The following is a 17,037-nucleotide window of genomic DNA, read 5'->3' as shown; positions in this document are numbered from 1 at the left end:
TAATGAATATTCCAAGAGAAGGATGTCTCTTTGTTCTTTTTTTTTTTTTTTTTTAAGACTTTATTTGACAGAGACACAGTGAGAGGGAACACAAGCAGGGGGAATGGGAGAGGGAGAAATAGGCTTCCCGCATAGCAGGGAGCCCAATGTGGGGTTCCATCCCAGGAGCCTGGGATCGTGACCTGAGCCAAAGGCAAACGCTTAACTACTCAGCCACCCAGGTGCCGTTCTTTGTGCCCTTAACTCATTTTTTAATTTTGCACAAAACATTACTTTTAGGAAATGTTTAAATCAGTGAGAAAAAGTTGATGCAAATAATTAAACCACTCCTATGTTTTTGAAATTTTAAATTGTATGTGTCCTTTCTGACAGCTCTGGTTTAAATTAAGCTCTTGTTACAACTGCAGTGCATACCAACCTTTCCTAAGACACCATTTCCTGGAATGTGAAGCCCTCGTACCATTAGCTAGCCACACGCAGTAAGTTTTGTGTACGTGCATTTCTTTTTTGTGCACTCTGTTAGGCTGGTTGTGACTAAAATCAGCTTAACTTTTGTATTAGATTATTTCACTAACTGCTATAGTCAAAATGATCAAATCTTTGTACAACAGAAAATTATTTAAATTTTATTTTTCTACTGACATTTCTAATTCTAGTATAAATGTTTATCAATAAAGAACTTAAATTCTGTGAACTGGAATTGTTCTTTTTTCAGTGACCAATGAATTTAATCTTTTGCAATAAAGTTGTCTGACTTAGATTTTTGGGTTTTTAAATAGTTTACTACTTAATATATGTTTACCTGTATTTCTTTTACGTTCAACTTCTTAGTAATTTATGGTAAAATTCTTGTTCTAAGATGTGATTAAACTGTATGCACATGGGAACTTGAGTCCTGTTAACTGTACTTTGCGGGCTGTATCTTGCCATCAAGAAGCTTTTTGTCTGATTCCACACTGGGATGGCTGAGAGTTGATAAAGTGTATGAAAAAAAATTATTTCAACAGTAGGTTCACATGAAGAGCAGCTACAGTGTCAGTTGAGCACTCTCACTGACATCACAGAAGTCTTTTTCTGCTCTGCCATTTTCAGCAAATTGTCCAGTTTGGGTGTCTGACATCATGGGCACAAGACACATGACCCATACAGTTCCAGGAGTCATAGACAGACATACAATGTCTGGCAGGACACCGCCCATCCATTCTTTCAATTATTTTTTATTGAAGTATAATATATATTAAAGTGCACACATCCTAAATGTATAGCTTGATGACTTTTTACATATTCATACATTTATGTGAATACTACTCACAACAAGGAAAAGAACAATTTCAAGGACTCCAGGAGAACCCTACGTGCAGAGTGGGGCCAGAAGTCCCCAAGATTGTATGTATCCAGGACCCAAGGCAAGAGGAACTTTTCCTCAATTTTCAAAAGGTGATAACCCCAGATTGGACAACGGAAAGAGACTGTGTAAGATGAGGGGCTAAAAGTGCTGAGTATGGTAGAGTGGGCCCCATAAACTATTGCTAAGACAACAGTAATAATGAACCCGGAATCTTCTAGGGAGTTAGGGAATTTGTACTCTGGCCAACTGGAGAGCCCTGTCTACAGGGGCCAAGCACTGCTTAGTTCCAGCCTATTTCTACTTGGTGGGATTTTTGAGCCAGATCTTCAGTTTTTCAAGGGAAGTTGGAAATCTAGATTATTTGGTTTGTTTTTTTTTCTCAAGATTTTATTTACTTGACAGAGATCACAAGTAGGCAGAGAGGTAGGCAGAGAGAGAGGGAGAAGCAGGCTCCCCACTGAGCAGGGAGCCCGATGCAGGGCTCTATCCCAGGACCCTGGGATCATGACCTGAGCCGAAGGCAGACACTTAACTGAGCCACCCAGGTGACCCTGGAAATCCAGATTATTTGAAATACACATCTTTAAGCTCTTGCAACTAATTTGAATCCACATAAAATGCTATTTGTGTCAAACAACCCATGCCTTTGAGCTGGAGTTGGCCTCTTCATTAAACTATTTGAGACAATGGTAAACAGCTCATACCCTGGTTATCCTTCAAGTGGTTAGAAACTTAGTGAATTTGAACAAATGTATGGCATGCTAGTGAGCTATAAAAAGGAGACTGGGAGAAATGAGATGATGCTGGAGGAGAGAGTTGGCTAGAGAACCTCAATGCATCATTTCCCCCAGACTTGGACCCCGGTGATGGGGCAAAAGGCTACACCATAGTTTGTCACTGCAGGTTCCACTTATCCTGTCCAAGGGAAAAGGCTGAGCATGTTAAACGTCCAAATATTGGGTCCTAATCTCACATCTATTTTTCTGTTCTCTTCCCATAGGAAGATCTGAAATGAATCATAGACCTACATCACAAATGAAAACCATAAAACTTAAAATAGGAATTGAATTTTGTGATCTTGAGTCAGTCAAGGGCTTAGAAGCCCAAAAGCACCAGGGACGAGAAAAATAGAGAAATGGGACTTCATCAAAATGAGAACATTCTATGCTTCAAAGGATGCCATCAAGAGGGCGATGGCACACAACAGGAGGAAGTATTTTCAAGGCCTATGTTTCTGAGACTGGTACTCAGAATACATAAAGAACTCTTACGACTCAACCATAAAAAGACAACATGATTTTAATATGGGAGAAGGATCTGGATAGACATTCTCCAAAGAGCATAAACCATGGCCAAAAAAGACGTGAAAAGATGCTTAACATCATTATTGAACAGGGAAGTGCAAATCTAAAACCCCATGAAATGCTGTTTCCCATCCACTAGGATGGCTTTAATCAAAGAGACAAGAGTATTGGCAAGATGCGCAGAAACTGAAACCCTCATACATATAACTTAAAAATTTTTAGTCTGGTAAAACTATAAAGATTGTACGTGGCTGTATCTCCATATGGATTCACTTGAAGGATTCATGTGGATGATGTCTGAATTCTAGAATGCAGTCGATTCCTGTTGATAGTGGTTATGTTTCTAAGGTCATCGTGCACACTCAGCGCATACTGCACCACTACTGGGGGAAATACAGGGTTGGGTTCCTGTGAGTCTCTGCTCACAACATTTCTGTCAACTCATCAATACATGATCTTGTCTTATGTGTGTTTCTGTTCAAAGACATCTTGTTTAATACATATTTCTTACAATAGTTATGTGCAGTGTTTCTTTATAATAAAACAATATTTCAGTTACAGCACTTTTGTGGAATGTCCTCCACAATACTGGGACTGTATTAACTCTTTTCCCAGTCATATGCACACATGCCGTGATGTAGTAAACACATGGTATGACATACAATATTCACATAAACACAGAGAACTGTGACCACATACCGTATACTGCACAGTAATGCAAACAGAGTCCTGAAAAAAATCAGACATTTCATGAAAACGCTAACTAGAATCTTACTGTTGACGGAACGGCGGGATGTGTGATGGTGGCAGCACACAATGTGGTTAAACCTTGGTTGCCCCGCAAAAAACAAGGAAGAAGTAGGTAGAATTTATTCTGCAGAAGAGGAAGAGGGCAGCATGTCCACATTCGGCAGTTCAACATCAGGCATATGTCTCTCATGACTTGTTGGAGTCGGCAAGTTTCCCCCCAAACCGGATGGAAAAGTTGGGTCAGCCTTGTCTGCTTTGCTTTTTGCCTCAGATCTTTAAGCATCTTGGCATAAGGGGCAAATGCCGTGGAGGTGAGACGCTTAAATTTGAGGCTGCGATCAAGCACAGGGTCACGCTCTTCCATGTCACTGAAAATTCTTTCCAAGGCAGAATTCCATTCTGATATTTTAGTCACTGTAAGAGGGTCTGTTCTTGAAGTGTTAGGCTGGCTTTCATCGCCATCCTCATCATTGCTGACTCCAATGCCTTGTTTTGCCATCTCGTCCAGGTCTTCGTTGGTGGGTTCTACTGCCTTCTCTGCCAGAATTTCCTCCACATCTTCCTCCTTCATGTCATCAAAGCCCTCCCCACTTATTTGCCATGTGATATGCATTATGTTTTTGACACTGTCCTTTATATTTTCTGTAACACCTTCGAAGCCTTCCAAATCTTGCACACAGTCTGGCCAAACATTTTTCCAACAGCTATTGAGAGTAACTTGTTTGATGCTGTCCCAGGCTGTCCCAACATAATCAATAACGTTGTGTAGAGTGACTGACTTCCAATAGTCCAACATGGTAGTCTCCATGTTGGACTTGAGAGCCTCAAGGGCCTTGCTATAAAGCTCCCTGGTATAGTGTGCCTTGAAAGCTTTTATTATACCCTGAGCCAGGGGTTGGATGAGAGACGTAGTGTTTGGGTGCATGAAAAGAGCTTCTACGTTGGGGTGGGCGTTTTTGAGTTCTTCACAGCAATGTACTGGGGCATTATCCAAAATTAATAAAACCCTGAAGGCAAGATTTCTGCCCTGGAGATAGCAATCAACTTCCGGTATGAAGCAGTTGTGGAACCAATCGGATGTCCTCCGTGCTTTTCTGTTCCACCTCCAGTGGACCGGCATATGGTTCACGCTTTTCCCTGTCAGTGCTGGTGGGTTCTGGGCTCTGTATACCATTAGGGGTTTGCACTTGAAGTCGCCCTTGGCATTGGCGCACAACAGCAAGGTTGCATAGTCTTGGAATGGTTTAAAGCCCCGGGCCTTGCAGGCCATTTGGGTTACAGAGGTTCTTTTGCCAAAGTCCTTGTAAAATAAGCCAGTCTCATCAGCGTTGAAAACCTGCTCTTCCACATATCCTTTCTCTTGTATAACACTCACCAAGTATTTCTTAAATTCTTCCGCAGCCTCCTCATCTGCAGAACTTGCCTCCCCTGCAAGTTTCCCATTATTCACACCATACCGCCTTTTGAAACGGGCAAGCCAGCCAGCGCTAGCGAAGAAAGGTTTAACATGTTTTTGGCCCTGGGTAACATGACCATAAATTTCTTTGGCTTTCAGCTTCACGACAATGCTGTCCATCACACCTTTTTTTTTATCAGTTGTCATCTCATGAATCCATAAACTTAGCCGCTTTTCCATCTTCTCCATTGCTTCCTCACGCACTATAGACGTTATTTTAGCACTTTTCCGGGGCAGCCTCACGCACAGATCGGCGAATTTCCTTTTCCTTTTTCTTGATGTAGCGGATTGTTGACTCATTAACATTGAACTCACGGCCAACAGCACTACAGCTCATGCCTGAATGAAGCTTATCTAACACGCGTATTTTCTCCGTAAGGCACATCACAGCCTTCTTGCGCTTAGGAGCGCTAGGCAGCGCTTCACCACTACGCTTGGAGGTCATTTTAAACAGCGAAATCACCACCAAAAAGCACAAAATGTGCCCCTAAATAGACTGCGAAAAGGACATTTACAGCAGGAGAGATGAAGCAAGAAAGCCCCTTGCATCTGCTTGGTTCAACCTCAGCCCATCGCAGCGGCGGTGGACTCAAGAGCTTCACCGTCTGCGCATGTCAGCGAATAACCCCAGAGAGCACGGCGAATATTGATTTGGGGGTTACCATAAGTTTCAGCAAGTAAGCGAATTCGAAAATACCAACCTGTGCCCAAAGACACGTAATTCTGTTTAAGCGCATTTATTAAATCAGAGCGACGGGACGGTGCTGAATACTACAAGACTACAAGTTCCAGCATGCATCGTTCCAGCGCGGAGCCCGTGCTCTGTCAACCACTACAGTACCGTCAAGCACGAGGCATTGGCCCCGGAAATGTCGCGTTTGGACTGCGTAGCACTCTCTGCCCATGCGCACAAGTTGCGGGGATGGGGGGAGCCCACCCCAGCCGCCACCGCCTCCGCTGAAGCTCTGTGGTCTCTCCCTAGAGCTTTGCCATTCGGGACAGCTGCTTAAGTCCTGTGGCTCCGCCCGCCCCGCGCGGCAGCGACATGGAGGAGTTCGACTCTGAAGACTTCTCTACCTCAGAGGAGGACGAAGACTACGTGCCGTCGGGTGAGCGATTCGGTCGGAGGCGAGAGGAGGTTTGCTCCGCCCCGCGCTTCACGTGAGGCGCGCTTGGCCGGCCGTGAGTGGCCCGGTGGCCCCGGTGGCCCCGGCGAAGCGGGTTTCGAGCAACCGTGCCGCACAAGCCCCGGTTCCTCGCTCGCCTGCTCCGTCCGCGCGGTCGCCGCGGGCCGAGACTTGTGCGCGGGGGAATCTCGCGCAGCCGCTGCCCGCGGCCTCCCTCGGGCCGCCGCCCCCTCTCGGCGCGCGGGAACCCGCACGTGAACGCGGCCCGCCTCTGGGGATGCAGTCGGTGTCGGTGGGTACGCGGACCGACTGCACCGGCGCTCACGTCTGAGGCGAGGCAGTGTGAGCGTTTGACGTTATCGTCAGACCGTCCGTCCCGAGGGACTTGCTAGCTATCACCACGTCGAAGATCTCTCTACTTTTTGCCCTCGCATGGTTATTGGAAAGTTCATCTGATGGTGCATTTTGTCTCTTTGCGACATATACCTGTTTCTCTTTTTTCAGGTCTCTCTCTCTCTCTCTTTGGTATAAACTGTTACAAACTAAAGGGGCCCAGAATAAATCTTGTCACTCAAACCTACGCCTTCCCCAGACTTCCATGTCATTTATTAAAGTATCTGTCCACACAGTCGCTCAGGGAGAAAAAACCCAAAAACCCATCATTCATCCTTACTTTCTGTCTTCTGGTTCAAGCAGTCAGTAAGTTCTGTTGTGTCTACGTGGGGAATGGGTTTCTGACCGCTTCCTCGCCAATCTCACTGTTATTGAACTGCCATTGTTCTTCACTAGTTTTAGCCATAGCTTCCCAACTGGTTTCCCTGATTACGTTTCCATTCCTGTCCATCAACATTGGTCTTACGGTAATGGCCAAAGTGGTTATTTGAAAACTAGTTTTCGTTTGTTTTAAGGATTTTATTAATTTATTTGAGAGAGAATGAAAGAGCATGAGAGGAAAGAGGTCAGCGGGAGAAGCGGACTCCCTGCCTAGCAGGGAGCCCGATGTGGGACTCCATCCTGGGACTCCAGGATCATGACCTGAGCCGAAGGCCGTCGCTTAACCAACTGAGCCACCCAGGCGCCCTGTAAGCTAGTTTTCACTTTAATCAAAGTTGTGCATAGCTATACTTAAACATAGTCAGGGGCGCCTGGGTGGCTTAGTCTGTTAAGGGTGGGACTCTTGATTTTGGCTCAGGTGGTGATCTCAGGGTGGTGAGATTGAGCCAAGGTTGGGCTCCCTGGTAGGGGTGGAGCCTGCTTAAGATTCTGCCCTTCCTTCCATCTCTAAAATAAATTAATCTTTTTTAAAAAGAAGGCTCAAAAGCCTTTATTTGAAAACTAACAGTTCCCATCACTCTGCATCCCTGTTCATTCCTCCTCAGGAGAAGCTGCTTTCCACTTTTTAATCTTCTTAATCTACTTTTTTATCCACTTTTTAATCTATTTTCATTTTGTGTTGACTTAACCCATGCTTGGTAGATCTTATTTTAATACCCTCCTAGGTCATCTGGGTCATTCCTAACACACACACCCTTCCACCCTCAGGCCCTCCCCAACTCCCCAGACTGCCATTGTTCCTATGCCCCAATCTTGGTTAGATCAGTATTCCCTGTTTACTTTTTTGTAATAACTGAACACCACATTCAGGTCTGAACCATGTGGTATATACTCTGATTGCTTTTCCTACTCTACTTTTTTGTGTGGAATTAATAATTGTCATTTTGCCGTTGCGTAGTTGTCCATGACCTTAATGTTAATTTGACCCTAAGCTCTCAGAATTTTATAAATCGTCTCCCAAGGCAATCAGATTTATTAAAGAATCCTTTACTTTCATGTTTAAGTCCATCTTTGCCTTCTGACCTCTGGTTTGCCTTGGTTTTATCACTTTTTAAAATTTTATTTATTTATTTATTTTTAAAATATTTATTTATTTGTCAGAGAGAAAGAGAGAGAGAGCGAGCACAGGCAGACAGAGGCAGAGGGAGAAGCAGGCTCCCTGCTGACCAAGGAGCCAGATGTGGGACTCCATCCCAGGACGCTGGGACCATGACCTGAACTGAATGCAGCCACTTAACCAACTGAGTCACCCAGGCGTCCCAGTTTTATCACTTTTTTTTTTTTAAGATTTTTTTTATTTATTTGACAGAGAGATCACAAGTAGACAGAGAGGCAGGCAGAGAGAGACAGGAGGAGGAGGCAGGCTCCCTGCTGAGCAGAGAGCCCGATGCGGGACTCGATCCCAGGACCCTGAGATCATGACCCGAGCCGAAGGCAGAGGCTTTAACCACTGAGCCACCCAGGCGCCCCCCCCAGTTTTATCACTTTTAAACCTAGGATCTTCTGTCTCCATCACCACTCTGGGTGTTCCATTTATCTCCTTTTCATGTTGGAATCCGTTTCTTGGATCTTGTGTTATCTTTTTTTCTTGGTATGTTCCACAAAAATGAGAATGAATTCTCAACTACTTGAGGACAGAAGATGTATGTATAATAGACATTCAAGGTGTCAAAATAGTATTTCTAAAAGCAATTATGTGACCCCAGGGCATACCTGATAATTTGTCTGGTATAGAATTCTGTGTTTTGTAATAATTCTAGGCTTTATAATGATATGGTAATGGTAATGATAGCTTTCCATCAGAATGTTAAGGGTGTTGTTTTATTCCTTGCAAGCTTCCAGTGTTTCAATTAAGAAGTCTGTTTTGCTGATTTCTGTTCATTTATATAAGACCTGTTTGTGTTTGGAAGCTGATAGAATCTTTATTCCTGATTTTTCTGATATTTCACAATGATGTAGTGTGGTATGAGTCAGTTTTCATCCATAGTGCTTGGCTTCTGGAATTTTTGGGGGGGGTAATTTCCTTTCTTCATTTTCTGGAAACATTATTGAGTTATTGACTCTTATTTTAGATCTTCTGGACTGGCCCTCTAATTTTATCTCCTATTTTCTCTCTTTTTTTTTTTTTTTTTTTAAGATTTTGTTTATTTATTTGACAGAGAGAGAGAGACAGAGGGAACACATGCAGGGGGAGTGGGAGAGGGAGAAGGAGGGTTCCTGCTGAGGGGGGAGCCAGATGCAGGCCTCAATCCCAGGACCCCAGAATCATGACCTGAGCCGAAGGTAGATGCTTAATGACTGAGCCTCCCAGGTGCCCCATATTTTCTAACTCTTAACTTTTTTTCCACTCAGTGGAAGAATTCTCAGTATCGTAAACTCTTGTATTTTTTCCTCCTTTCATATTTTTAAATTTGAATAACTTTTTTCTTCTGTAGTCATTTTTTATAGCTCATGTTCTCATTTCATAGTGAAGTATCTTATTTCTCTATGGGTATTGATACTAATTTAAATTTTTTTTTTAAAGATTTTATTTATTTATTTGACAGACGGAGATCACAAGTAGGCAGAGAAGCAGGCAGAGAGAGAGGAGGAAGCAGGCAGAGAGAGAGGAGGAAGCAGGCTCCATGCTGAGCAGAGAGCCCGATGTGGGGCTCGATCCCAGGACTCTGAGATCATGACCTGAGTTGAAGGCAGAGGCTTTAACCCACTGAGCCACCCAGGTGCCCCACTAATTTAAATTTTTTGATGTTTGGCTTATGTACAGTAAAATTTATTCTTTTCAATGTGCTGTTCTATCAGTTTTGATAAATACTAGTTGAGTGACCATCACCAAAATTAATAGTTCCAAGTCCCCCTCCAAATAAGACACAGACCATGATATCTGAATAGAAACAGTTTTGGGGTGCCTGGGTGGCTCAGTGGGTTATAAAGCCTCTGCCTTTGGCTCAGGTCATGATCCCAGGGTCCTGGGATTGAGCCCCACATTAGGCTCTCTGCTCAGCAGGGAGCCTTCCCCCCCCCCCCCCCGCCCCCAGCTTGCCTCTCTGGCTACTTGTGATCTCTGTCAAATAAATAAATAAAATCTTTAAAAAAAAAAAAGAAACAGTTTCTTCTTTTCCAATAGGTATGCCTTTTGTTTCTTTTGTTTGCTTTACTACTCATTTTTTTTTTTTTAAGATTTTATTTATTTATTTGAGAGACAGAGATCACAGGTAGGCAGAGAGACAGGCAGAGAGAGAAGGGGAAGCAGGCTCCCCACTGAGCAGAGAGCCCAATGCGGGGCTCCATCCCAGGACCCTGAGATCATGACCTGAGCCAAAGGCAGAGGCTTTAACCCACTGAGCCACCCAGGCGCCCCTGCTTTACTATTCTTGATAAGATTTCCAGTATGATGTTGAATGTGGTGAGAGCGGACATCCTTGTCTTATTCCCAATTTTAAGAGGAGATTATCAATGTTTCACTATTTAGTGAAACCCATATTAACTATGGGTTACAGATGCCTTTTGTGTCTGCATGTTTTAAGTCCATTACATTGACTAACACATTACTAGCTCACTCACATAACACTACTGAGTATGTGCTCTTCTCCCCATTTTGCAGACGAAGAAATTGAGGCACAGAGACTTTAAGCAAATTGCGCAAAATCATTCAGCTACAGAGTAGCTGAGCTGGGATTTGAACCCTGGCAGTGTGTGTATACTGCTCCTCACCAAGGCATTTTATCAGGTTAAAGAAGTTCTCTCTACTCCTGATTTGCTGAGAGGCTAATTTTGTCAAATGCTTTTCTTCCATCTATTGGTAGGAATATGTGTGATTTTTCTTCGTGTTAATATAGTGAATTACAGTGTTTGGGATTTTTAAATTTTGATAAAAAATTAAAAATTGATTTTTAAATTTTGAACAGCCTTTTAGTTTTGGGATAAAACTCATTGGGTCATGATGTATTATTATTTTTATACATTGTGGGGGTGCCTGGGTGGCTTAGTTGGTTAAGTGTCCAACTCTTGATTTTTGGCTCAGGTCATGATCTCAGGATTGTGAGATCCAGCCCTGAATTGAGCTGCACAGTTAGCATGGAGTCTGCTTGAGATTCTCTCCCCCTCCCTCTCCGCTCCTACTACTGCTTGCCCGCACTACCCCCCAAATAAATAAATAAAATCTTTCTGTACATTGCTGAATTTTGTTTGCTAGTATTTTGAGAATTTTTGTATCTGTTTTTGAGGGATGTTTATCTGTAGTTGTAATTTCCTTGTTTTAGTATCAGATAATACTAGCCTCATAATATGAGTAAATATTTCTCCATGGTGATTTTTAGTCACCCTGTGTATTTTGGTTTTATTAGATACTTTCTCAGATTTTCAGTAACTCGTAGTTGTTTGGCTCATGTTTAACCATGGGGGACTAAAAAGGTGATTAGAAGCTCTGAGTCTGGGGTGCCTGGGTGGCTCAGTGGATTAAGCCGCTGCCTTCGGCTCAGGTCATGATCTCGGGGTTCTGGGATCAAGCCCCGCATCGGGCTCTCTGCTTAGCAGGGAGCCTGCTTCCCCCTGACTCTCTGCCTACTTGTGATCTCTCTCTCTGTCAAATAAATAAATAAAATCTTTAAAAAAAAAAAAAAAGCTCTGAGTCTTTGGACAAGATATGTTCATTGTGTTCTTTTTTTATCTACAGGGATGTTATTCTGCTTCTCTCTCTCTCTCTCTCTTTTTTTTTTTTTTGATCATAGTAACTGCATGCAATTTGATCATTTTGTGCATGCATATAATTTAAAATTTGCTTATCTCTTATCAGGGGACTTAAGCATTTTTTACATATGTAAGATCAGAGCCATATTTTTCTCCTTGTCTGAACTGTTTGCAATATTTACCCATTTTTTTGGGGAAAAATAACCTTATATTACTACAAAAGTAGCGTGTGAGCTTTGTAGAAAATGAGAAGATTCGGACAGTTAAGCGTAAAAAAACAGAATCATTGCATTCCCACCACCCATGGATTATCAATATTAATGCTTTAGAGAATCCTGTAGTGAACTCTGATCTTTTCTGTACCCAGGTATAGATATTTGTATTTTAACCCCAATTTGAAATCATACTTTTCCATGTTACTTTATAACCTGCTCTTTTCAGTGAACAGTCTCTCCCTGTTCGTTTCAGTAAACTTTGGACTCATCCTATATAGACTTTATTCAGATTTTCCCACTTGACCCAGAATAGACTGTAGCTTGTTTATCCAAATCACAGTGAGATTCAGGGCTACCATATCATCTAGTTGTCCCATCCTCTAAATGTGTTTTAATCTAGCATGCTCTGTAATGACACTGATTTGCTTAAGAGATCAGGCAGTATGTCCTGCAGAATGTCTCACCTTCCAGATTTGCCTTATTGCTCCCTCCTGGGTATTTTAGGTTATTCCTTTGTCCTTTGAATTTACTGTAATTCTGAAGCTCTGAAATTTTTGGAAATTAGATCTAGATGCTTGGTAGGTTCAAATGAAATATTTTTGGCTAGAATAACTTATAGATGACTGTGTGTTTCATAATGTATAACATCGAAAGATATACAATCCCAGGTTGGTTCCCATGGTTTGCGACCACTGGATTCAGGGAATGAGAGCCTGACTATTGTGTAATTGTTCCCTTGGAACTGAAGTATTCTGTGTTGTAATATACTTAATGGTTAAAACTTCATTTTTTGAGAACATTACAATAATTCTTGCCTAAATTACTATCATTACAGTGTGAAAAGTGATATTTTTCTAATTCTGTGGTTCTTCTACATTTATTAGTTGATATTCTTCTGTAAAGTATTGCTTTCTCTCATCAATTGGGACAGGATAAATGTTTGATTCATCTTCTTTAATTATTAACTTTCAAACTAGGGAATAATTTTAATAGTAGCTTTAAGTAGTATAAGCTATTTTTTTTTAATTTAAAAATATTTTATTTATTTATTTGACAGAGAGATCACAAGTAGCAGAGAGGCAGGCAGAGACAGAGAGGGGGAAGCAGGCTCCCCGCTGAGCAGAGAGCCCGATGCGGGGCTCCATCCCAGGATTCTGGGATCATGACCTGAGCTGAAGGCAGAGGCTTTAACCCACTGAGCCACCCAGGTGCCCCAGTATAAGCTATTTTTTAAAGATTTTTAAACTGGGGCGCCTGAGTGGCTCACCGGGTTAAAGCCTCTGCCCTCGGCTCGGGTCATGATGCCAGGGTCCTGGGATTGGGCTCTCTGCTCAGCAGGGAGCCTGCTTCCTCCTCTCTCTCTCTGCCTGCCTCTCTGCCTACTTGTGATCTCTGTCTGTCAGATAAGTAAAAAATCTTAAAAAAAAAAAAAAGATTTTTAAATTACTTATTTATTTGAGAGAGAGAGAAAGCACACACGCACAAGCTGTGGGAGGGGCAGAGAGAAAGGGAGAAGCAGACTCGCCGCGGAGCAGGGAGCCAGACACGGGGCTCAGTCCCAGAACCCCTGGGATCATGGCCCGAGCCAAAGGTAGATGCTTAACAGACTGAGCCATCCAGGCACCCCTGTACAATGTATTTTTTGTCTTTTTTTAAGAACAACATAAAGGACTTAGAGATTTTATTGATTCAGTGTGTTTTAGTCTACTAACAGTTACTCCTTTTAATGCTCAAGTCATCACTTTTGGCCACTAGGAGTTCTTTCAAGCTGGATCTATATCCTTTTAATGTGACCCTTTATTCTTAAATAGCTTCCTTGCTTTCTGACAGAGCAAGATGTCCCAGTTTCACCTTATGCTTTCCTTCCTTCAGACCTGAAATTAGCTGAGAGCCCTTTTCATCATGAATTATATCAAGGTATATAATCTGGACTCTGAACAGACGCCCATTGCTACCAAAGTGACATTGTTTCTATGCCATTTCAGTGAACAGACTAGAAAATATTTATCTTAAAAAGAGAGTTCATATTGATACTTTTTTTTCTTAAAGATTTGAATTTTAAGTAATCTTTACACACAGCATGGGGCTCGAATTTACAACCTTGAGGTCAAGAGTTGCCTGCTCTACCTACTGAACCAGCCAGGTGCCTCTCACATTGATATTTTAGTTCAGTTTTAACATTTGAATATTCATCAGATTTCTTTGATTTTTATAATCGTGGGTCATTTCTCTTGCTTTGAAGATCTGGATGCCTGACATTAACATAATACTTACTTGCTTTAGCCTATTATATAAAGGAAATAGTTTCAAAATACCAACATTCGGTGCCTGGGTGGCTCAGTCGGTTAAGCATCTGCCTTCCCCTCAGGTCATGCTCTCAGGGTCCTGGGATGGAGCCCTTCATTGGGTTTCCTGGTCAGTGGGAAGTAGTCTGCTTCTCTTTCCCTCTGCCCCCTGCCATGCTCTTTCTCTCTTTCAAACGAGTAAATAAAATTAAAAAGGAAAAAAACCCCAAAATCAATATTACTACACAGAATAGAGTTTTTGTTTGTTTGTTTGTTTTGTCATTACAGTGGGTCTTGCTAAGGGTGTATAGTCAAAATACTGTTTCTGAAGTCTTTGGAATAAATTCTTCCCTTGTCAGTTTTGTTATTGCTTCAAACATTTATTCAAACAAGTATTTGTTTATTTAAACTGTTCTTAATTTAAGGGCTTTTCAAAATTCTTCAGAAAGATAAACACAAAGAATTCTTTTTTTTTTTCTTAAGATTTTATTTATTTATTTGACAGAGAGAGATCACAAGTAGGCAGAGAGGCAGGCAGAGAGAGAGGAGGAAGCAGGCTCCCCGCTGAGCAGAGAGCCCTATGTGGGGCTCGATCCCAGGACCCTGGGATCATGACCTGAGCCGAAAGCAGAGGCTTTAACCCACTGAGCCACCCAGGCACCCCAATACAGAGAATTCTTGCTTCTACCCCTGACTATCCCACTTTGTTCTACCCTGACCCTTATAAAGTACCTATTTTCATTAGTATTTTGTTTATCCTTCCTGTATTGCTTTTTGCAAATATAAACTAGTACAATGCAGCTACGTATCAACTTAGCTTGTAGGTTTGTGCTTTTTAAAAGTCTTTTTGCTGTAATGATTTTACTGGGGTTTCAGGGGAAGCGGAATGACATTTGTGTCTTCAGAAATTTGTGCCTTCATCTTAGCCTGGAACTCAGTCCTTTGTTCAGGAAACACTTTCACTTATCACTTGGTGTGTGGTATTCAGCCTTGAATGTGTATTCTGAGTATTTTCACATGACTGGCTCCTTCTTATCAGCTTTGTTCTTTTTTTAAATCTCTGCCATTATATTTGTACTTTTCAAGAGTTTAAAAAAAATTTAAAGTTTTTTTTTAAGATTTAATTTATTCATTTGACAGATCACAAGCAGGCAGAGAGGCAAGCAGAGAGAGAGGAGGAAGCAGGGTCCCCACTGTGCAAAGAGATCATGGGATCATGACTGAGCTGAAGGCAGAGGCTTTTTTTTTTTTTTTTTTAAGATTGTATTTATTTATTTGACAGACAGAGATCACAAGTAGGCAGAGAGGCAGGCAGAGAGAGAGGAAGGGAAGCAGGCGCCCCACTGAGCAGAGAGCCCGATGCGGGGCTCAATCCCAGGACCCTGGGATCATGACCTGAGCCGAAGGCAGAGGCTCAACCCACTGAGCCACCCAGGCGCCCCTGAAGGCAGAGGCTTTAACCCACTGAGCCACCCAGGCGCCCTAAAATTTAAAGTTTTTTGAAAAATGTTTAAGTCACTATTTCACAAATGCCATATTTTCTCTTATCTCTTTGAGGATATTATTTTTCTTTAAAGATTTAATTTATTTATTTGACAGAGAGAGAGAGTGCACAAGCAGGCAGAGCGGCAGGCAGAGGGAGAGAGAGAGGGAGAAGCAGGCTCTCCGCTGAGCAGGGAGCTCAATGCTGAACTTGATCCTGGGATGCTGGGATCTTGACCTGAGCTGAAGGCAGACTTTTAACCAACTGAACCACCCAGGGACCCTCTTTGAGGATATTAATAATAAAGGGTGTTTTTTTTTTTTTTTAAGATATTTATTTATTTATTTATTTGACAGGGAGAGAGAGATCACAAGTAGGCAGAGAGGTGGGCAGAGGGGGTGGGGGGAAGCAGGCTCCCTGCTAAGCAGAGAGCCTGACTCCGATCATAACCCGAGCTGAAGGCAGAGGCTTAACCCTTTGAGCCACGCAGGTGCCAGAGTTATAAAGGGTTTTGTTGGGTTTTTAAAAATTCTGTTCCTCCTGAATTCTTTCTTGTTTTTAGTCTTGCGTTTCATTTTGGAGGCTTTCCTCAAGTGTTTGGTGGGCCTTGATTGATTGTGAGCGAAATATTTAGGAGCTGATTGGATGTACAGGAATATTCAAAACAGTACTATTTGTAATAGCCCCACACTGGAAACAGCCGTATTGTTCATCAGCAGCAGAATGGATAAACACATGGTGTCACGCAATGACACACTGTTTCGGAATGGGAGTAAATAAACTAGAGCTACAACAAACAGTATGGGTCACCAACAGAGAATGTTGAGTGAAAAAATCCAGACACTTGAGTGTGCATTTTGTAGACTTCTGTTTGTTTAAGGGTCAAAGAGAGACAAAGCTAATCTCTGGTATTTGGAGTCAGGATGACTCTTGGATGGGGTAGTGGCTGATGCCTGGAACGGGGCATTCCAGGGATGCTGAGGGGCCTTCTGGGATGCTGGTTCATGTTCTGGTTCTTGAGCTGGGCCTGGTTATACAGGTGTGTTCACTTTGTGTAATTTCATTGAGCAGTACAGTAGACTTGTGTGTTCTTCAGTGTGTATGCTATACTTCAAATAAAAGGCTACATGAAGTAAAATAGAAAAAATCCAGTTGAATCTTCATGTGGATGGGATTTATTGACTGGTGCCCACAGAGTGTGCTTATCCTGGTCGTCCAGGTAACCCCTGTTGTTGGGGACCCCTGACTGTTAGTGTCTGAAGATGGGAACTAGACATGTTTGTTCTTTCTGCTGTGTCTAACTGGAAGTCTTTAGGCCTCTTTTTTATCAAGGTCTCTTTTGATTACTTTTTTTTTTTTTAAGATTTTATTTATTTGACAGAGAGAGATCACAAGAAGGCAGAGAGGCAGGCAGAAAGAGGGAGAGGAGGAAGCAGGCTCCCCGCCGAGCAGAGAGCCCGATGTGGGACTCGATCCCAGGACCCTGAGACCATGACCTGAGCCGAAGGCAGAGGCTTTAACCCACTGAGCCACCCAGGCGCCCTCTTTT

General features: G+C 42.5%; 1 protein-coding gene across 2 annotated transcripts in view; it reads left to right on the top strand.

The window, feature by feature from the left end:
• The first annotated feature begins 5,735 nt into the window (after positions 1-5,735).
• LOC111152855 (craniofacial development protein 1) overlaps positions 5,736-17,037 on the top strand; it is a 126,682-nt gene continuing 115,380 nt past the window's right edge. The window contains exon 1 of one of the 2 annotated variants that reach the window (XM_022511537.1): positions 5,736-5,967. In XM_022511537.1, the coding sequence (XP_022367245.1) occupies positions 5,904-5,967 (64 nt within the window). In that variant the 5' untranslated portion in view covers positions 5,736-5,903. The remainder of the gene's footprint in view (positions 5,968-17,037) is intronic. The other variant, XM_022511538.1, reaches the window with a different exon arrangement.

This window comes from Enhydra lutris, unplaced genomic scaffold (genome assembly GCF_002288905.1).
Source record: "Enhydra lutris kenyoni isolate GAN:26980312 unplaced genomic scaffold, ASM228890v2 scaffoldscaffold30, whole genome shotgun sequence".
Taxonomy (NCBI): domain Eukaryota; kingdom Metazoa; phylum Chordata; class Mammalia; order Carnivora; family Mustelidae; genus Enhydra; species Enhydra lutris.
The sequence above is the reverse complement of the archived record's forward strand: the minus strand, read 5'-3'. Positions and strand labels throughout refer to the sequence as shown.